The sequence below is a fragment of the Pseudonaja textilis genome, chromosome 2 (assembly GCF_049901715.1).
Source record: "Pseudonaja textilis isolate UNSWEBS1 chromosome 2, rPseTex1.2, whole genome shotgun sequence".
Taxonomy (NCBI): Eukaryota; Metazoa; Chordata; class Lepidosauria; order Squamata; family Elapidae; genus Pseudonaja; species Pseudonaja textilis.
Genome location: NC_141991.1, coordinates 198,257,221 through 198,280,018, shown reverse-complemented (window position 1 = coordinate 198,280,018; position 22,798 = coordinate 198,257,221). Strand labels below are relative to the sequence as shown.

Sequence of the window (22,798 nt, the reverse complement as noted above, 5' to 3'; positions counted from 1 at the left end):
AGGAGAGCATAAGGGAGAAACATGGTCTACAGGGGAGTAAAGGGCCTTGATCTTAGTCTGTCCTTATCTGAATTTGTTGTCCTTCCCAGTGTATGTATCTTGATATCTGTGGACATCTTCAAGCCCTTATCCTGCCTTGTCTTAGTAATTGCTTCAGTGTGGTTTGTGTTTTTTCTATTTATAATTTATATGTATTTTGAGTTCCTTTTCACAACTGTTTCTGGGGGAGTTTTTGTCTTCAGTCAATAATAATTGGGGCTTTAAAGCCAAGTTGAAGGAATTAAAGAGTCTTCACCTGTTTTTGTGACTGTGTTGCTTTTGTATTCCACCCTGGGTCAACACATGAAGCTTTCTTCCCAAGGTCATGCACTGCAGTTTTCTTGTGACACCTAGAGAAAAATGGCCTCCGGTGGTGAATGGTTGCCTTGTAAAGGGCCACGGCAGTACACCTCAGTAGAAGCAAGAAGACGGTGAAGGTCAGCTGGGGTGACAGGCAATGAGGGGGGCTTGGGTCTGGGCTTCCTGGGGCAACAGTTGTGCCATGCTGTTGGGGCTTCCTGGAATGCTGCAGCTTTGTGCTGTGCTGCTGAGGCTTCCAAGGGAGGCTGCAGTTTTGTGTCGCATTTGGGCAGGGCCTTCTTGAAGCCCCAGAGCCAGGGCAGGCCAAGAAGTCCCTGAGCCACAGTATAGCAGGTAGCCTCAGTGTCAGTTTTGGGGCCGCTTGTTGCTCCACAAGGCAGGGTGGAAGATGGCTAAATGGGCAGGGATGGTGGTAAGATAAGTAGTGGGGGGCGGGGGTTGGAGGTAGTCCCTGACTTAACTGAGGCTTGAGGGTGGAAGGAATTAAGCCCTGAATGACTTAAATTGGGGTGGGTACTTATAACCAGTGGAATTTACTTAAAAATGGCAATGGGGAATGTTAGGAGTGCTGTCACTAAACAAGGCAGTTTTATGACAATGTGATTTATGATCACAAAATTTTCTTAGCAGTGAAAATTTTGGTCCCAATTGTAATCACACATCAAGAACTACCTGTACTTCTATAAATGTTAATTTATTGCTCAAGAAGTCTGTTTAAGAAATGCCTATAGTGCTTATGAAAGCAAGGAATATTTATTTAATATGTCATTTAATCAAAAGACCTTGTGCAGGTAACACTGTCATGGCAAATAGATAAAATATTAAATAAATATACAAGCAATCACTCAGCTACTGGAAGCTGCAACTTAGGTTGCCACTGTTAATTCAATCATCAGAAAACGTGGCTTTAAATAAAACAATCTTGTTGTGCTGAATATATATGGGGAATGGCTGTCAGCACATTCTGGGAAACACTAAGATCAATCCTTACTATTTATGAAAGGTGAAGAAGAAAGGTCAGATAGAGAAAAGTGGAGATTTTCCTCACATAATTTTAAGAAAAAAATGAAGATACTAATAATTGGCAGCACATATTTTAATTATGTCCCAAAAAAGTATATGCATACACATTTTATAAAGTTAATTATCAGAACAAAAAACACACCTCATTTTTCCCAAAGCCCATTTCATATTACATTCATTTAATTTAATCAAGCAGTGCATATCTGGTAATGGAAAATTTTCAGTGGAAAAATACTCTATCTCACCTTGCTGGTACAAGACCTACTTTCTTGAGAAAGCATTCATGCATGGATGAAATCCATTCAGACAGAAAATGTTTCTGCCAAAGGCAAAAGAGATGCCATCATGTTTTACCTTGCCTATCCAGAACAAAATTATTTCCATTCATGATGTTTGTTAAAGGGAAATTCATGAATATAGAAAAGAAAATTATTTTTTTATAAATATGAGTTCTTCTGTACTACTTCTTAAAATATATATCCATTATTAAATCCAGAAGAAATCATATCATGCAGCTTTAACCCAGAATGAGCTTTTTTTTGGCTTTCTCTCAAATAAAAGTGAAATAGTTTAAAAGCAAAATATTTTTTAAAAACTATTCAGAAACTTAATTATGCACTTGATACACCTATGGTAATAATGATAATTTCATTCAATAGGCTTCAGACTATGCTTTCATTTAAACACTAAATAAGTTAATTTTAACTTAGTCAATTAAAAAAAGCCAGTGCCAAACTATAACTTAAACTGGTTTGTTTCAATAAAGCATAGCTAACACTACGTACATTGAATTTTTGTCCAGTTTTAGCCATAAGCTGCAATTAATCTAAAATGGAAGAAGTTTCATGTCTTGATATATAACCATATCAGAAGAGGCAGGAATATGCAATATGGAAGTCCAATATTGTGTTTGATAGGGCTTATTTATGTTACCTTAATAAAACCAGTGGTTAAGTGTTTTTTCTGGTGAGACCTGTCTATCAGGACAGCCTTTATTTCTTCTTTTATCTTTGTTGGTAAAACATAAATTTAACACAAAACCAATGGTTGAAGATAGTACACCAAATCACTGAAGCATTTGAATATCTTGTCTACTTTAATTTTTCCATCTTTAATTTTCCATCCAGCAGTACAAATTATTTGTTAGTGTAATTATAGTTTGTAATCCCAATTCTGTGTTAGGTTGATAGGAAAATTTGATCATTAACTGTATTTCGTCAATTTGGACCTCACACTGAACTGTAACTAAAAATCGGGGATTTATTAAATGCTATAAGCATAAGAATAAATACTGTAGTTTACAAGATTTGGTAAGCTCAGACATTCTGCTCTGTTATGACTACCAGAAGAGAATATGATATTACTTCCAACTTAAACTCTGCTTCTATTAAATATGGCTTATTGAAGGAATCAATTTCATATTACCATATAATAAAATCATGATTTATGAAATTCGATTCCTTCAATAAGCCATAATAAGAATAGCTACACTTTATCCAATTTGAATATAGCGCTAAACTAATCAGTTTGTATGTTTTTTTATAAGTTGGATGAAAGATATCAATTGACATGGATTACCATTTCTTCCATTTTTGTAACCTGGAGGTGAAAAACAAGGAAATAAGTTTTTTTTTCAACCTTCCATTTTGTTTTATCCCATTGGATTATAGACATTAAACTCTTTTTCTACCTTTATCCTGTAAAACAAATCAGCTTGGAAAGAACATTTTGTCCCAAGTTTGAAACAAAATACATTTCAGGTGCATCCCTAACATATTATTTTTGCAGATCTTTTTGCAAATATCAGGGTAAGGACCTGCAATTTCCCCAAACATTGGATTTGAAACAAGAACCTATTTTGAGCATTTTCTTACTTCATAAGCTTTTTATATACCATTATATTTCCCAAATATTACTGCGGTCAAACCATTTCAATCCTGTGAAATTGAAAATGACACCACTCTAATTGTATGAAGCAGAAGATGAATGACATTCTAGGGCATGTCATTATATGATATCAAATATATAATCAGCAATTAATTTTAATTTTAAGACCTAATAATATTACCCATAATTTCAAGGATTTATATATCTGCTTGCATTATAGTATGCTATAGTGACTGTATATCTGAATTTACACAGCATTTCCCTATTTATTATTTCACAGCATTTCTATACAATTCCGGTCATCAGCTCCAGGCAGATGACAAAACTACATCTCACAACAGTATCAGAAAAGACATAAAGTCCAAGAATCAACATAAAAACCATAAAGTAACACAACTGCCAGACACAGCAAGTAACAGCTACTCTGATTCCAAATTTATGTTCCAAGATAATAGTTTTTGTCTCTTTCCTAACAGATTATTAGGACGAGACATCTCTTCAACTAGAGGAGAACAAGGAAAGTTGTTAAGTTGGGCAACCACAGAAAAGGCTTGTGGTCCTCTGGACCAGTGGTAGGAATGAATGTTCAGCATCTCTTCCTGCACAGAATGCACAGGGATAGGAAAATGCTATTTGGAGAGGAAACAAGAATCTGAATCAACATTTTTAATGGCAATTCTCTGAAGTATACTCAGAAATTAGCAGCAAATGTACCCCCTACAATACTGATATTATCCTGCTAAATACTGAACCAATTGCCAAGTAGTCTTCACAAGCAGACCCAAGTACACCTTTCAAGAGATAAGGACATGACTGACTTACACAACATCTTCTCTAGGAACAGCTGTATCTGCTGAATCAGTGAAGATGGTCAAAGTGTCTCCTGGCCAGGGCTTCCAGCTGCTGTTCAAGCAAGAATTGCAAGTTGGCAGAACCCCCAAATTGCAAACCATGCCATTTTGCAGAGGAATGTGTTCCCCTGAGAATTAAATTAATTCTAACCTAGCTCAAGGTTTCATTTTGTTGAAATATAATTGCAATTGAAACAAAGTATGCAGTGTGGCAATCTAGCTGGATTCTGTAACTAGGGCATTTCTAGCACTGGAGAGTTCCTCTAAATAAAACATACAATATAAAGCAGCTCTGCCAGCTTACAAGATTTAAATGTTGGAAAAAGTAAGTTTCATACTTTGTATTCCTGCGATACCATAGCTAACTTACAATTCTATATGGCTTTTATTTTGGAATTCCGATGTTAACGCACATGGGTCAAGTGGTACCACTGACTGGCTGGACCAGTATTTTATTCCAGATTACTATACCATTTATATTTTTATATTATTCTTCTCCAATTCTATTCTTCTACTTGTTAACTTTATTGTCTTCTCTCAAGAAAAGAAACTAGAAGAAAATTAGTGTAAAGTTTGCATTAAAAAGCAATTTGATGTTCATGTACTAAATCAAATGAGGAAACACTGATTTGAGGTAAGATCTAAGTGAAGCAGTTTGCCTTTAGAAAATTGGGTGCTGTATTGTTTTATAGCACTGAGCAAGAGAGTCAAAGGGAGCTTTTTACAGTTTAAGCCCCACTGCTATATATGAACTCTGCACTTAATCAATTTCAGTCTATTTGCAGCAATTGGCAGGAAAATGCCACTAAGGATTAGACTACAGATATGGGAAACAATATCTCTATTTGCCTCCAAAAACTTGTATTTGGAGAAATGGCCAATTTGTACATCTGACTGTAGAAACTGTGTTTCTATTTAGATGTGAGACAGAATCTACCATGAATTGAAAGAGCTGGTGTGGTTCCAGAGGTGGTATTCAGCAGGTTCTGACCAGTTCTGGAGAACCAGTAGCGGAAATTTTGAGTAGTTCAGAGAACCGGCCAATACCACTTCTGACTGGAGATCTTACAGTATCCTTCCCCAGCCACACCCATCAAGCCACGTCCACAGAACTGGGAGTAAATTTTTTTGAATCCCACCACTGTGTGGTTCCCATTTTCAAAAAAGAGGGGAAAAAACAAATCCATGAAACTACAGACCAATCAGCCTAACATCAATACCCAAGAATATACTGGAAAAAATAATAATTAGTAGACCAGCAAAATGCTATGGACAGAATATATTTAGACTTCAGCAAGGCATTTGGCAACATAGACCACAACCTACTTCTTGGTAAGCTAAAAAAATGTGGGATAGACAGCATCGCTACCAGATGGATTTGTAACTGGCTGACAAACTGTACTCAATGAGTAGTCCTTAATGGCACTACATTTACATGAAGAGAAATAAGCAGCGGGGTAACTTAAAGTTTTGTCTTAGGTCCGGTACTCTTCAATATCTTCATAAATGACAGATGAGAGAATAGAAGGGAAACTCATCAAATCTGCAAATAACGCTAAGCTGGCAGGAATAGCCAACACCCCAGAAGACAAGTTCAGGATCCAAAAAGACCTTGGGCTCTATCCAACAGAATGAAATGGGGAGAAAAGCAAGGTTTTACACCTGGGCAGGAAAAACCAAAGATACAAGTACAGATTAGGCCAGTGGTGGCTAACCTTTTTAGGCTCCTGTGAGCACTTGCGTGCATGGGTGCCACCACCCAGAAGGCAATGCGCCCCCATGCCCCCTGCACGTGTGCATGCAATACCCCCGCTGCCCCCTTACCTGCACTGCGCCTCACAGCTGATTTTTCAGCTGGTTTGAGGCCTTTTTCAGCCTCCCAGAGATTTGAAAAAAGCCTCTGCAGGACAAATAACAGGCCCGTTTCATCATTTCTGGTATTACAGAAAGTGATGAAATGGGTCTATTATTCGGCCTACAAACCCTGCAGAGGCTTTTTTCAAGCTTCTGGAAGGCCAAAAAAGGCCTCAAACCAGCCGAAAAATCAGCTGTGAGGTGTGCACATGTGCAGTGAGGTAAGTTTGACTGAGGCTCAAATGCCAGCACAAATGGCTCTGTGTGCCACCTGTGGCACACATGCCATAGGTTCACCATCACAGTATTAGGTGAAACTTGGCTCAAAAACAGTAACTGTGAGAGGGATCTTGGAATTCTAGTGCATGATCACTTAAGCATGAGTCATAAGTGTGCTGCAGCAGCCAAAAAAGCTAAAACAATCCTTGGCTGTATAAAAAGAGGCATAGAATCAAAATCACATAAAATATTAATACCGTTTTATAAAGCTTTAGTAAGACCACACCTGTAATACTGCATCCTGTTTTAGTCACCACATTACAAAAAACATGTTGAGACTTTGAAGAAAGTGAAAAGAAGAACAACTAAGATGATTAAAGGCCCGGAAACTAAAACATATGAAGAACGATTGTAGGATTTGGTTTTGGCTAGTCTAGAGAAAAGGAGGGCTGGGGGAACATGATAGCAGTATTCCAATATTTGAGAGACCACAAAGAGGGGATCAATTTATTTTCCAAGTCATCAGAAGGCAGGACAAGAAACAATGGATGGAAACTAATCAAGGAGAGAAGAACCTGGAATTAAGGAGAAACTTCTTAATGGTGAAGACAATTAACTAGTGGAACAGAAGTTTTTCACTGGAGGTTTTTAAGAAGAGACTGGACAGTCACTTATCTGAAATGGTATAGGATCTCCTGCTTGAACAGGGGGCTGGACTAGAAGACCTCAAAGGTCCCTTCCAGCTCTATTCCAATTCTGACATAATTCAGGCTGTGCTATGCTTTTAATTCTAAAATATCTACTTCTTAAAATGAAATTCTGTATGGGTATTTCATGCATACTGAACCCATGATTTTGTGGCTTACTTTCTTGAAATATATCTCGATTAACAATTCTTTGCTCAGTGACCATTTAAAGTTATTACAGAACTGAACAAAGAGACTTACAGATGGTCCTCAAAATGTTGTCTTTGCAGCACCTTTGCAATCACGTGATCGTGATTGAGGCACTTGGTAGGAGACCGCAAATGACAATCCCATGGTGTCACACTTAACAACCACACTGGATTCTGTTAACAAGGGCAAATGAAACTGCTACTGTAAATTGGCAGGGTCATTGTGTTGTTTAGCAACAGAATTCCTGGTCCCAATTTCTTTTGTTAACCAAATATTACCAGTACAAGCTATTTCAGATGCAAGTCATTTAAACTATTTCACTTCAGGTTAATCTTAAAGTTTCAAGGTCAATATAATACTGCCTTTAAAGTTAAGCCAATTTCATGGGAACAAATTCTTGGACTGTTTTGATCAAAGATAATTAAAAAAAAGAGTATTACAAGAATGTAGCGCTCTGGCAACCACATATACAGTCCCTGAAAAGTATAGCATATTAAAGAAACCAGAGAATACAGTATTTAAAATGCACAGTCACGCTGTTCATAACCACAAAGGACAAAATGCAGCAGTGAAGGCATGCATATATTTCATAATAATTTCCTCTTAAATGGAACCAAAATCTCTTTTGGTCTTATGAAATTGTACAATGTGTTGGTTGCTTATAACTGCTGTTTAAGTGACAAGTAAGAGAGTACTAATAGTTTTGCTGATATGGCTGTGGGTTCAAATCACTGTTACAGAATGTAAGCTACACATTCATTATCATTAAGAGACATAAAATTATACTGAAGTAAAATGATTGGTGATGCAGGTCAGTGTAAAAGCAAGTTAAGAGTTTTCAGACAACTGTTCAAAATGTCCCACCAGTAATTAACAGACAAATTTCAACATATGAAATAAAATTTACAAATTTTACTTGGTTAGTAATCATATATTATCTTTTAAAATAAGGTATGTTTTGCAGTTTTGGCATGCAAATCGGCATCAGTTAATTTTAAACTACAAAAAGATATAACTCGCTAAAAATTTTGCAGCAGTTAAGAAAAGGAAATCCAAACTATTATTTTTTGCAAATTAACTTAAGAATCTATTTAATACATTCTGAATTTTAAATCCTTTCCTTACATTAATTTTGTATACATTTAACACTGTTACAATTCATTCTCATTACTATTCTAAATTAGCATTAGACTCCTGGCAACAATTTGAAGTTCTTAAAACAGTGCTCAGTGCTTAGCACAGTCCTACAATTATCTTGTAGATTATAATTAGCTACATATTATATATAAAATAACAATGAATAAAATGAGATAAATTTATTTTTACTTTCACAATAGGCTATAATTTTCTGTAGAAAATTAATTTGAATGATGTCAGAATTCAACTTAATCATCTAGTTGCTGTTTTCTTATTAATTTGAAGGAGGCCTCATTTTTCTCTGTAGCTATAGGGTAATCAGTCAGTTCCTAATACATATACCGGTAGTAAAATTATTGCCTGTTTCAAAAATAATTTGAGTGTTGAGATTAAAAGTCAAAAACTGCCTTTTCTTTGTATTATTATTGGATATGAAAAGGAAAAAATATAAATTCAAGCCCACAAGTAAGTGATGACTCCTGGCAATTGCCCGAACAAGTTTTCTTGTAACATTGTCAAAACTGCTTTGCTACAGCATTCTTCCTAAGGCTGAGAGAAAGTGACTGGTTTATAGTCTTGTGTCTTTAACCACCACACTAAATTGGTTATCTTAATTGTATGTAACTAGAAAATAAATTCAAGAGGACCATAATTTAAACATATCTTCAAAAAAGTATAAACTTAGGGGTTGATTTGAACCCATGTCCAAGTTTACATAGTTCATTAGTCCAATGGCTAGAAGTCTTTCTGCAAGTTGGTATATTTATTCTGTTTATATCATTATTGTTTCCACACAAGTTTTTGCACTGATTTTCATGACATCCAAATTGGTTCTCAATAATCTTACCAACCTTCATACTATTTTCATTATGGCTTGGAAATCACAGCAAACTTGCAATCTAAATTTCCTTTACAGAACTGTAATACTTGAGATGGAAGCATTTACTGTTCACTTCAGGATTTTACTGAAAACTTCAACAATACAAATGCAGTTCAGCAATTAAACTCAGAGATTTAAAATAAAATCAGCCAAGAGTTTTGTTTTTCCTGTCACAAAGCTAGGAAAGTACATAAAGTACTCACCCAGCATGCTATAATGGTCAACTAACAAGCTTTATGGAATCTGTGTTAAAGCTACACTGCATAATGATGATAAGTTATTTGATATGACATTTGACTGAAATGAATAAGGGAACTCAGATAGTTCGAGAATTATCAAGTGTCAACAAAATGGATAACATTAAATAATTATTTGAATTCAGAACCTTCCATATTAAGGCTTAAGATGCAACTGAATAGATTAATACCAATTTGTGTTCTACCACATCCACTAACAATTCACTGCTGAGGTTGGGATCAAGCAAACCGTTCTTATAATCAGTTACTATCAGCATAAAACGAACATAGAAGTGAAAATTATTAATATTCTTCAATCCAGTATTTTTCAACGAAGCAAATTGCTTGGAATCAACTCTGAGGTAATTTCACCAGAATATTGAGTTTTTCTTCAGGAAAAATGCCTACATAACACCAGTATAACACTCAGTTCCCTGCCACAGTGTAATACATTTTATTGGTGGTCTAATGATCTCATCTTAAAAGGCATGTAGCTGCTAAAAGATATCATAACATATCTCTTAATCTGAAGCATTTAAGCAGCTCATTGGAATGCATGAATGGTAAACACATTTACAGTTCAGTCCTGTGACTTGTTCCTACAATATATTTATTATCTTGGTCAACTGAACTGGAGTTTAGTCAATTAACCCATATTTCTGGGTTCACATGCCACACAGAAACAGCAATCCATCAAGCAGCCTGATTTCACATTCCACAGAAGACTAAAACACACTTAGCCAGTTCCCAGTTTACTATGTTGTGCACATGCCACCGATTGGTTCCCATGTCCTGTTGTGGTCACCATAACCTTCAGCCTTCTTCCCAACCCAAAACACTCTGTGGTTTTTTATTGTGCCCAGAGACATTTTTTTATATCAATCAAGGCTACCCAGTCTATATTCTTTCCTCCCAACCAGTACTCTACCTTCCAAGTTCCTCTCCAACTTCGTAGTGATCTTCCAGGTTTTCTTGCCGGAAGACAGTCATGATAGCTGGGAAGGGAAAGCCCACAACCAGCTTCCACCTGCCTTTGCCTTTCAAGTCATCACCTCCACCTTGGTTGGATCTTCCAGGACTTCATGCATGGCAGCTAAGCTCTGGAGAAGAAACACAGGGGGGAAAAAAAGCAAGGGGCGAGTTCAAATACCCATGTTTGCAGGAAGGGTGCGGTTATGTCCCTGTTTTCTTCCTGCACACAGGTCCACACACAACGCCGGCAGTCCCTTTGAAAGCAAGCGGGGCTGGGAAAGCAGAGTAGAGAGCAGCTCTGCCGGTCCCGGGTGGCTGCCGACTGGTTTAACTTGGCTCTCTAAAAATCGCCGGGCCTGGGCTGCCAATTCGGCTGCCAAGAAATGCAAGCCGCCGGGGTCCTCTCCCTTGCCCGCGCCTTGCACGAGCGAGAGCCCCTTCTTCCCCCTTGCCTCGAGCTGCGAAATGGAGACAACAGCCAGGGAAAAAGAAGTCGCCCACTTTCCTCCCCCCCCCACTCAGAACAACGCCTCGCTGGGGAGGGGAGGGGAGGGAAGGGGGGGGGAGCGAGGGAAAGAAAGGCGCCTCCTAAACTCCGCGCGCCGCTTCCTCGCGCGCACCTTACCTTCTTCCCCGCACCGCAAGCAGGAGCCCCCGAAGCCACCATTTCACCTGAGCCGGGAGCCTGGAGCCGCACGGACGCCACATTCCTCAGCAACTCCCCCCTCCGTTACCCGGTCAACTAGGACGTGCAACCGGGAGGAGCCGCCGCCGCCTAAAATCCGCCCGCTCGGCTGTCGGTGAAATCCAGCTATCCAGACGTGGGCATTCCCCTTCGCATTGCTTGGAGAAGCGCAAAGAGCCTTGCGCTTTTCCTCTTTTGGCTCCTACTCTCCTGGAAGGCCTTGCCCCACTCTCCGCCCCCCGTTCCAGCGCTGGCGAAGGAGGGAAGAAGCAGCGAGGAAGGGACGGAAACCCCCCGGCTCGTCTGGCGGAGGAAGGGACGGAAACCCCCCGGCTCGTCTGGCGGAGTCGCCGCCGCCGCAGGGGGGAGGAGGGGAGGCGCGCCGGGAAGCTCTCTTCTGGCTGGGGCGGCGAGAGACCGGGAAGGAAAAACCCGCCCCTCCAGCTCGCTCTCTCACTCACCCTCTCGCTCGCTCGAGCTCGCGCTCCCTTTTTCCGGCGACAGCCTCCCTTTCTAATCGTTCGCACACGCTTCGGAGCCAAGCTAGGGAAAAGGCACTCCGGCAAGCGGCCAATAGGAAAGCCGCAGCGCTTTGACACCCCTCCCTCTCCTCTCCCGACCAGCCCACGCCAGCGGTGAGCACAGGGGAGGGGGAGGATGCGGCTCGTGCGTACCCACGCACGCACTCTCGCACGCACGGGCCGACGGAGGCGTGCAGGTGTGTAGTCTGGCTTCTTACCTTCGGGTATCTCTGGCCGCCTTGGCACGGCTTGGAAGGCGTCGGGGCCTCCCTCGCGCCAGGTTAGCGGCCGAGTAGAAGAGCGCGGTTCCATTTGTTTTTTGGGGGGTTCCGGGGTTTTTGCAGAAGGTTAATGGCCAGTAGGTAAATACTGCCCACCCATCTCTAAAGTGGTGTCCTCCAGTTGGATTCCAGCAATGCAAAAACCGTCAGACGTGAAGCTAGTTGGGCATCGAGGGAACGGACCTTGAACGCATTTGGAAGGCTCCCGGTTCCGAATGTTTACCAAACGGGATTGTAAGATCACACACAGAGAAACAAGTGAGTTGTAGTATCCTCAGGTATAGCAAGCAGCAGGTGTGGAATGATTGTAGCACCTTATCCAAAAGTTGGCTTTTGCTTTTGTTTTCTAATTAGCAAGGTGTGCTTTGCCAAAGACAAACTTCCATATCAGGAGCTCCCCCACCCCCCAAAGGCAACTGGACTTCGTTTTTTCCTTGAAGACCTTTTACTTCACATCCAAGAAACTCCTTCTTCAGAGCTGAAGAAGCTTCTTGGATGAGAAGCGAAATGTCTTCAAGGAAAAAAGCTAAAATCCAGTTTGTCCCAGCATTTTTGAGACAATCATGTCCTGGTTGACTGAGTATCTCCATAGATTTCCTTATCAAGAGTGATTGTCACACAATTGCTTTATTCTGTAGTAGTGAAATGATACGTGAATTACTGATATGTGAATTATTTTATAGGACTCCATCCCCACATTTTCATTTTTAACTGAACTAATCTTGAGGGGCATCACTAATGTAACCACCATGATTATATACGGTATGTTTCTACCTGAAAATACAGCATTATAGTTCCTGTACATTTTTTCAAGGATGTTATTTCCATGTTAGCATTATTTTATTATCTATTAGGTTTCCTGCAATCAGACTACAATTGTGTGTTATGATCAAATTGAATGCCAATATAATCATATGCCAAAATTCATTGGCTCATTTCTGAACTTGGTTCAAGCCATGACTTGAAATCACAGCACTTGAAGGAAAAATTCCACCTCATCTATTCCACAAAAGCTCTTGCACAAAATCCTTGCATGCCACACTATTGTCATACCTAATCAGAGATGGTCATTTCCAACAATAGGTGAAATGTTTTGGAAATCCGTGAAAGAAATAAGCCTGTGGCTAATTTCTTAACCTTTCCAGCCTCATCTTGGATTTTGTTTTCTTACATATCCACTGCTTTGTCTAGTAATTTTATGTCTGATAGGTAAATAAACTTTTCTGATGCTGGTTCTAGTTTGCTGTTTTTAATGAGTTCTCTTTTTTCCTAAAGTTATGTATGGTATTGTTATCTTGTGCTTTTATGATACATTATTCTGAAAGCAAATAATAAACCATTTTGAAAATTACTCTAAAGATCAGAAAATCATTGGAATGGTTTTTGTTGTAGTTTAGAAATCTCATTTCTGTGGTAAAAATTCCATCCATGGAAATGCACACCTAAGTTTTCCCCAAGTTTGGGGTGTGCATCTATTTATGCATCCTGATGTAGCTAAAAAGGTTTGATATTTTAAGATACCAAGTTTGAATTGAGCCATTTCTCAAATGACTATAACATTTAAAAAGTTAATGAAAGAAAATGATATTCTTAATTAGTTTTCAATCAAAGTAAATGATTTAAAAATTTGAACAAAACAAATGCAACTACTGAACCTCTCAATATTGACATTAAAGAAATTTAAATTGCCAAAACAAAACCAAGAGAACTGCCTAGATTTACATGTAGCCTGCTCTTCCAGATGGCTTATATAATACACTGCAACTTTTAATATGGCTCAAGATTGGGGAAGGGAAACTAGACTGAAGGATCTAAATATATCCCCAATTATACAGCAATATTGCAATATTTATGGTATTTTGCATTGTAGTACTAAAATTTAGAAGTGTCAATCTGAGCTTTTTTTCCCCTTAGTATTCCATATGCTTGTGCACTGTAAACCTTAGATAACTATTGTTCAATATTACTAAATGCATTTCCAGCAGTTGCAATGCTTAACAGTTTTTTGTTTATCATTTGACATCGCTTTGCAGACTGTACGTACCTTGCAAGGAACTCATGAGCCAGAAGTATCTACAAAACAGTCCCAAGCAATGAGCAATCTTACATGAACCTTTGACCTAATGAAAGATTAATCTTCAAGGGCAAGGAACAATCCAATAATTATATCTTCTTGATTTTGCATATGCCTTTTATGAATATTCCCTCTCAATATTACTGCTCCACATTACTGCTTACTTGGGTAAGGAAAAATAGATACACTGGATCAGGGTCTGTGGAAGAAATATCTTTAAAATGTTCTGCCATCTTTTGGCTTTAACAAATCACTGAACTGTGGAATAGAACATTTAGTTGCCTCTAATTTTAACCTTCTTTCCCTGTATAGAATTCCGGTGTACAGATTCATTCAGGAAAGTGAAATTAATATGGAAACAAAGACCTGTCATTGGCAGAAGATTTAGACCTGATAGATTGTGATTTGCTTAACTCTAATGTTGAATAAGTCACAGACTTGGTTCACACACCATAATAAAGCATAAGCAATAAATCATATTTTGATCTAAACAAAAATATGAATCCATCAATATTATACTGAACTTTAGCAGACATGTTATAGAACTTTTTTGCATGCTTAGGAAGTGGTTAATGCTGAAGCAAATATACTTCTGTGCATGTGTTGTAAATAAGTGCATGTGTATCTATTTCTGAAACTTTTAAGTAAGTCCAAACATATTTGAGTTCTTCCAAATGGTTCACAAGACCATCTGCCCCAAGTCAGATGCTTTCTGTTTAATGATTATATCACCTTCCAAAATAAAATGCATATTTTGCCCTAAATTAAAGTGCCTGAACTATTCAGGGTACTCATACTATCATCATAGTGTGTTTGCCCATTTGTTTCTGTTTTAAAAACAAAAAAAATATTTTGTTGTTTAGTCCAAAAAAAAATCTAGGTACATCTTGACAAAGGTTTCCACAACACTGAAATTGTTACAGACAATTCTAGTCAAGATTAATTTGACCACTTAATGGAATTTGGAGTGTGATGAAACCAGAATATGTTTAGAAGATGAGAGAAAGGAGAATGCAAGAGAAGGGAGATCTGCTAAATAGTTTGGGATCCAATATTAGGAGTTCAGGGTTCAGGTGAATGGGGTTCAGATGAATTGGGAGTCACTACAGATTTTTAACTGTAAATATATGTGAAGATCAGTCAGCCTCATAAATAGGCACGTTGCTGGATTCTTCCATAGTTGAACTTTCAAACAATCTTTGAAGGCAGTTTAAATAGAAAATATTTACAATTATATTATTTGGAAGTCACCAAAGTGTGAAGGACAGCGGTCAGGTTGCTCTGCCTTAAGCAATGAATGTATAGTAGCATTGTGCAGAATTGTACTATTATTTGAATACAAGCTAATTAGACGGCCAAGTAAATATTCTGAAAGCACATTCAGTTTTATTGCATTATCTGGCTTCTTAATTTGAGGTTTTTTGCTCTTCTTATGTGATTAACTGAATGTTTCCCCAATGATTTTCTATATAGAGAATCATCTAGAATATCAGCTGTTAATCTTGTTGGCTATTGCATTTTATATGGAATATTTTATTATTTTATTTTTAATGGGAATTATATAATTATAAATATATATAAAGGTGAAACATTATCCCTCCAGAGAACAGGATGACCCCCAGCCCTGCTGCTTTTTTGTAAATCCTTAAAAAAAAACACCTCTGGCTCTGTGCCTAGTTCTGGACCCCTGAGTGTGTGTAGGAACTAGCTTTATGGTTAATTTAGTAACTAGGATAGGTAATTTATTCTCAGTCCTATGTATTTTAAGTTTTGTATTAATTGTTTTTTTATTTTTTTAAATTTTATTCACCACCCAGAGTTACTTGGTGAGATGGACAGCCACACAAAAACAAGTAAGAAACAAATATTATGTGGCCCTGAAAAGTACCTGAAAGCTGGTGCAAAATGCTGTAGTATGGGCAGTTATGTGTGCTTCTAAAAGGGCAATACATGGGATAGTCCTTTAGGGGTTGTCAGTTTGCTTCCAGGTCCACTTGAAGTTGTTGGTTTTGACATTTAAAGCCGTACATAGCATGGGGCCAGGTATCTGGAGGTAACTCTCCAGTTACCTCTACCTATCCCATCAGATCTGGCAGGAGAGGCATGTTGCAGATCCCATCTGCAAGGGAGTTCCATCTGATGAGATTAGCCTTTCCTATCATAGGACTCACCCCCTGGATCATCAACCCTCCTGAGGTGAAGTTAGCCCTAACCCTTGTGAAAGTCCTTAAACTTTAGCTTTTTCAGCAAATTTGGGGATCTCCTGGTAATAGGGAACCTATATGCCGGTGTATTATATATTATCTATATGTTGCCTACCTCTGAGCTATATATGTCTTCCCTCTTGTGATTTGTTACCATATTGAAGTTTCTTTCATTCCACAAAGATTTATAGGCAACTAATGACCAAAAGAAGAAATTTGAGCTGAACTAGTAATGCCTTGGTAATTAAAAGGACCTTTTTTATTTGAAAGATTGTGATGTATACCAAAGAGAGACATCGCTATCTGCAATGGCAATAATAAAAACTTTGCAACTGCATGCAATAGCAACCAGTAATTCCAGAACAAGGGTCGGAAATTGATAGCTTCCATTCTAAAGTTCAAGAATATTATTGACACATTGCATCACATGGAAAGCATGCAAGTATTGGATTTAAACAGACATAAACCAAATTCAGATAATCCTTTATTTGATCCCAATCCCTTAATCCAGGGGTGTCAAACTGGCAGCCCATGGCCCAGATGCGACATGCCTGGCTCTGCAAAGGCAAAAAAAAAATTGCAATACATCATATGACACGATCAACTTTGCCTTAATCCATGGCCTTTCACAAATATTCTGCAACATTTTCTTTTCTGACAGCAACAAATTCTAACCTTGCCAATCAAGAAATATGGGAAATAAGATATGACTAGTTCTAGAGTTGTGTCATTGCTGTAGAAAATCAGTTCAGTATGAGTTGCATGTTGAAAGGATTAATTTATGGCATACCTCTACATGTGTAAAGCACCAGATGAATTAATGATTCTGGCTGGTCCTGTTTTAGGATCTCTATGATTTTAATTACCAGATTGTCTTATTTTACATGGTTGATCTTCTGATCCACTGGTGCCCTCAAAGTTTCATGAGGCTATAATCCGAGACCTTTTTTAATACATTTTGTTGCATATACATATAAGTTGCAGTAAATAATATGTTGAAGAACTATAACTTAGGTTATGGAAAGTCAAAGAATGGTATCTCAATAACCAGAAAGATTGGCAAGGGTGAGCAAGTACTGTATAGCAAATTGCTTTTTTCATTCTTTAATAATTACTCTGTGTTCCTTTATTGTATTCCTTGCGATATCTTCAATAGCCTGATATAAACAGCTATTTTGCATGTGTAATTTTCTGGATAAAAAAACAATTAAATGCTGTTGCTGCTGTTATAAGATGTATCCCATAGGCTCATAAGACCTGCCAAGAACCTAATGTGATCTCCTGCAGAATTGCCAAATCACACGTTAGACTTCCTCTGAAAGAGGTTGGAAATAGCAGTAGAATGCCTTTTTTCTCATAGGGATATAGTTCATCGTTCGGCCTTTCTAACTTCTAAGTGTAGCAAGGCTTAGCCAGAAAGAACTGACAATGAGATTGTTGGTACATATGATGCATTTTGATATCAATGATGCCCAAGGCAGCTAACTGATATAATATTAATACCATAAAACAATAATTAAATCTGATTAAAGTTATACAGTTTAGGAACTTTTAAGTTCTAGTCTCACCTATGGTATGAAAGTCAGCTGGATGATTTGGGCCAATCACTCAACTTAATCCACTCCACAGGGATGCTGCTGTGGGGAAAATAGGAAGAGGAAGGCGTATTAAGTATCTTCACAGCCTTGAATTATTTGTGAAAAATAATAAAGATAGGATAAAAATATCTAATAATATTATATTAAAAATATCAGTGACATTATGGCAGTATAATGACAATTATTTGCACATACCGTATTAAATATATTCAATGCAGTATGGGAAATGTTACGTAAAATTATTTCTTTTAGCAGCTGTTTCTTAAATTTGTCCAGTACTCCATCATACTCTATTTCAGCAGGGGGTCTCCAACCTTGGCAATGTTAAGCCTGGCCTGGGGAATTCTGGGACTTGAAGTCCATCTGGCTTAACGTTGCCAAGGTTGGAGACCCCTGTATTACAATATTTCTCAGCCCTTGGTAACTTTAAGAAGTGTAGTGTTCAAGTCCCAGAATCTTTATTATTATTATTTTTCAAAATAATTCAAGGCTGTGAAGATACTTAATACGCCTTCCTCTTCCTATTTTCCCCACAACAGCATCCCTGTGGAGTGGATTAAGTTGAGAGCGATTGGCCCCAGGGAATTCTGGGAATTGAGGTCTACACAACTTAAAGTTACTGAAGTTAAGAAACACTACCAGGATGAAACAACTGCATCCAAGACAGAGTTATTGAGTAACATATTTTTCAGTAGCTATCACTGAGGTTTATGTGCCAAATTAACCAAGACACTTAAATTAAGAGCTAAAATCTACACTGATTCTGCCACTCCCTGGGTTCATGAGAGTAAGGAATTTGGAGCATGACTGTTTTTTTTTCCATGGAAATTAATCATTGCATTTCGTTGGCAAACAAGAATTGCTTATGAAGAGGGTGGCTACATAATTCAGCAAACTGATAAATAAATTTCTATGACAAATATTAAGGCCACATTCTTAGGTAATTAAGAGGTAAGCTGTGAAACAATACTGTGAAGTCCACATCAGAATACATTAATGAGGCTGTAACTCTTAGAAAAAGAAAAGGAGAATCTATTGCACTGCAGTATTTCATTCAGGTTACCTAAACATGAATCAGTGAGGCTAAGCTACTTCTATTTAATCTCTATCTTTAATAATTGCATAGAAGATGGTATTATTTTCTTCACCAGAGTAACAAACAGCTCCTTGGTTTAAAAAAAAATGCAGAATCTTTGCATTATATTGAAAAATAAAACATATAGAATTTTAAGTTAGAACTACAGTACAACCTAGAGATTTCTGGTGCAATTATATGATTGTTCTGCCCAGTGCCTAAAATAAGATTCAGTTATGCATTCTCCGGTGAGAAGAATTTGGTTAACATTATGTAGCAATTTCTATTCCCAACTGTTCTAGAACTGCTTGAAACCTTACAATGACTATTATTAATTACACAGCATTCAATCTAGCTGAAAGCTTTTATACTTCGTGACATAATCTACTGAAGTAAAGATTCCATTATCTTAACTAGGCAAATGATTTATAACCCTCTTCGGTATCACTTATACACAATTTACATAGTAATCTTTATGTACAAATAATAAGCTACCAGGCATTACCCATTGTCTTTTTACCACAACATCTGCTTTTGTGATTTGGGGGCTAGCCAACAAAGCAACACAATTTTATTTTCTTTTGTTTTATTATGATGTGTTTAAACTTTCTTGATTATGAACAAATGGCATAATATTGGTCCATTATATTTATTTCCACTGAGCAAGAATATTCTCAGCTTATTACCTAGTGTGACAGATCTACAATGTGACAAAGACCCTATTTTTCCAAGATATTTCTTTATAAATTGTAGCATAACTTACCTGTGACTTGATGCTGGTGATGGTAATGATGTTATAAATTTATTATGGCTAATCACTCCAAAAGAATATGGGTGACGTATGTTAGACTATACAATTAAAACAATTAAAAACATAACAACTCAAACTAAAAAGCCATATAACTATAAAAAGTATTCCAGGATCTCCAGACTAATCCCAGATGTGGAAATTGTGCCAGGTCTTAAGGGCCTTCTAGAAAACAGGAGACTTATATGTCTCTCTGGAGAGATGCTGTTCAAGAGGGCAGGGCAATGACAGAGAAGGCCCATTTCCTTAGTACCATAAGCTCACAGCTTTAACTGAGTAATAGAATCACTCTACCAAATGTATTTAACAGGCAAATATTGTTGGAGACAGGTGATCATGCAAATATCCAGGCCCTGGGCCATGAAGGCTTACTATGTGACAACCAGTACTGTGAATTATACTCAGAACCCAACTTACTTAATAATAAGTCTAAACTCATATTCCACATCATTGCAAACACGAATGATAGAAAAATCAAGAGTTCTCAAGAGACACAACTAACCAGACTCAAATTGTAACGACCTAATTGCATAATAATCAAATTGCAAAGACCTAGACACCTCAAAACACTATAATGCTGGGAAATGTGGAAGAAGAAGAAAAGCAGCAATGATGGGATCGGAGCAATATTGGGCTGGATGGAAGAGCTTGGTAATTGGAGCAACACTGGGAGATTAAAGGCAAAGTTGAGAACAGAACATCTTTTCCCGTCTATGTGGCTGCTAAGAGTAAACACTGACTTGATGGCATGAGGATATAAACAGAGCCAGTGTAGGATGTTGGTAGTTGTGTTGGATAGGCAATGGGAATACTAAGGTTCAAGAATCAGCCTGGGCCATAGAAACCCAGTCGGTGATTTTGTGCTGGTCATCCTTTCTCATCCAAATGTGGGTGAGGAAGGGAGTACAGTAGTGCATACACTACCTTGACCTTCCTAAATATAAGGCAGGGTATATATCTTAACAAGCAAAGTAGTACCTGTCACCAATTCAGAACATAATGAAGTTCAGCATTCCTAGTAAGCTGAGAAAGGTATCATGGAGCAGTACAGAAAATTGCACACGAAGCTGAAACTTCTTTGTAGCTTTTTATTTTCTGTAAGCGGTACTGTGAAAATACCAGTATTTTTCATTATGGGGTTTATGTCATGCATAGATAACCAGAGCCCTATGCCTCTGTCTAATTTCAATTTTTTTTCATGCTAGCAATTTAAATCTCAGGAAAAAGCAATTTATCTTGTTATGCTTTGCTATAAAATGTGAGGGAGAGATTAAAAAAGGAAGCTAGAGAGCATTGTTCCATTTGCTTGGAGATGTGGTTCCACATAGTGCTTATTTTGGCCACACTTACTCTAGAGATGCAATACAACTTCCAAGATTTCTGTTGTGGGAAAATGGCTGTCGATATTAAAAGAAGTTGTTCTTGCCAATATGGATAGCTCTAGCAATAGCGTTTAGACTAACATACCACTTCACAGTGCTTTACAGCCCTCTCTAAAGCGGCTTCCAGAGTCAGCATATTGCCCCCAACAACCTGGGTATACCTAGTCAACTAAGATTTTAGCAGTTAAGTAGGATTGAGTTTTCTTCTTTTTGATTGCAGTGGCTCTTTATTTATTCTCTCTTTCTATCTCTGTTAAATATATTGTGGCATAAACTATTTCTGTACTTTCAGGGCCATTAAGCAATAGTTTTCCCCTAAAGAGATAAATGCTTTTTGCAAGATAGCATTTCTGATCTAAAGATATATAGCCAGATGTCTCTTTTTTTAAAGGGCCGCTTTCTTCCCTTGCCAGGGTGAAAAATCTGTCCTTCTCCTTTTTGGGAAAGAGGCTGAGGATGGTTTTTGTCAATTAGGCCACACACATGGGTAGCAGATTTCAGGTTTGGATTTTCTTCCTTTAATCTGTAAATTAAAATTCATGTGGGGAAGAGATGTAGGATGAAAGGTACCCTGATGAATTTATATCAGTATATACACAGTACTGGAAATGCTTTGGAATCTTTTCATTTCACCCACCATTGGTTATCAAAATAGTTGGTTCTGCTGAATCCATTGGACTTGCACAATTCTGGGAAATAAATCAAAGTCGATCAATTGCATTAAACAATGTAAGTGATTTTCTTTTCTTTTGTTAAAGTTAAAATTTACAGGGTTAGCATGAGTTGCTGCTGATGGGGAAAATCCTTTAATAAGATGACACAGGACAAGCAATATTTACAAGTCAATACAAAAGATACTTTTATTTTATTTATTTTTTTGTAACATGATGGAAGCTATAAAGGTCAAATCAGCAGTAAGGAAGTTAATTTTTCAAATTTGTAATAGATGTCAAGGGAAAATGCTGAAAATGAGTATTGAAGCAAGATAAATATTATTTCATCTTAACATGATTTCTCCTTTTCTTTCTTAGAATTAGGAAATGAAAGAAACCCAAAATCCACCGAAACAAAAATGATGCGATGTTATCTTCCTTCTGCTTCTCCTTCCACAATGTCTAGCTACATTGTCTCTTACTGTGGATGGACTGATTATTGGGAAGCTGAATTGTTTCTGTTCTCTTGATACTGAACTTTGAGGTTTTCCTCACTTCCTTCAAACTGGGCAATTTGTCCTGGTAACCCCTGCAGCTGCTTGATGCTACAGTCTTCTTCCTCTTCTTCTTCCCGCCTTCTTCTCTTTGACATCCCCCCTTGATGCTATTGTTGTCTCCTACTCAGCCCATAGCTGGAACAGCTTCAAGTTAGCTGTTGCAGTTTTAAAGCAGCCTTTTTCTTCTCCTCCAAATAGTTTTCACCAAGGATAAAATCTAAGTATGCTTCATCCATGATTGAACATGCAGACAGGAGTTAGGATCTCCTTGGCTCTTATTAGCCATTTTTGACATCTTTGAATGCAACATCTCTCCTCCAGTAGGTAGGAACTGCTGTCCAGGGCCATTTTGCTTTGAGGTGCAGGAGGGGCTAGGTACTGGGTTTCTGCAGAAGAATCTACTCATGAAATGCTTAAATGATAGTTTTTAAAGCACTTACCAAGACTCGGCACATGATTTGTACAAGCAAGTACAGGTCTCTTCTGAAAGACTACTAGATACATAATTTAAAACATATTTAGGGGTTGTTGTTTTTTGGAAACAGAACAGTGGTTTTGTGTTGCATAGGTCGATTTAAAATGGGGAAATAACCATTTTTTTTCCAGCTGTGTGTTGTTAGTGTTTTTACAACTTGATGTATTACT

The 22,798-nt window shown here is 37.8% G+C and overlaps 2 protein-coding genes and 1 long non-coding RNA gene across 6 annotated transcripts in view; 2 read left to right on the top strand and 1 right to left on the bottom strand.

Moving 5' to 3' along the window:
• Window positions 1-14,961, bottom strand: part of DAPK1 (death associated protein kinase 1) — a 71,554-nt gene extending 56,593 nt beyond the window's left edge. For 2 of the 4 annotated variants that reach the window (XM_087926802.1, XM_087926804.1), the window contains exons 1-2: window positions 10,941-14,961; window positions 10,272-10,443 (exon numbers count right to left, since the gene is read on the bottom strand). In XM_087926802.1, the coding sequence (XP_087782928.1) occupies window positions 10,272-10,333 (62 nt within the window). In that variant the 5' untranslated portion in view covers window positions 10,334-10,443; window positions 10,941-14,961. The remainder of the gene's footprint in view (window positions 1-10,271; window positions 10,444-10,940) is intronic. The other 2 variants (XM_087926803.1, XM_087926805.1) reach the window with 1 other exon arrangement.
• LOC148127309 (uncharacterized) overlaps window positions 10,332-22,798 on the top strand; it is a 51,135-nt gene continuing 38,668 nt past the window's right edge. The window contains exons 1-2 of the mRNA XM_087923216.1: window positions 10,332-10,479; window positions 10,993-11,635. Of these exons, the coding sequence (XP_087779342.1) occupies window positions 10,332-10,479; window positions 10,993-11,635 (791 nt within the window). The remainder of the gene's footprint in view (window positions 10,480-10,992; window positions 11,636-22,798) is intronic.
• On the top strand, window positions 12,108-18,962 carry LOC148127310 (uncharacterized). Its single transcript, XR_015742199.1, has 3 exons — window positions 12,108-14,044; window positions 15,694-15,729; window positions 18,218-18,962. It is a non-coding gene; the product is annotated as an uncharacterized LOC148127310 (long non-coding RNA).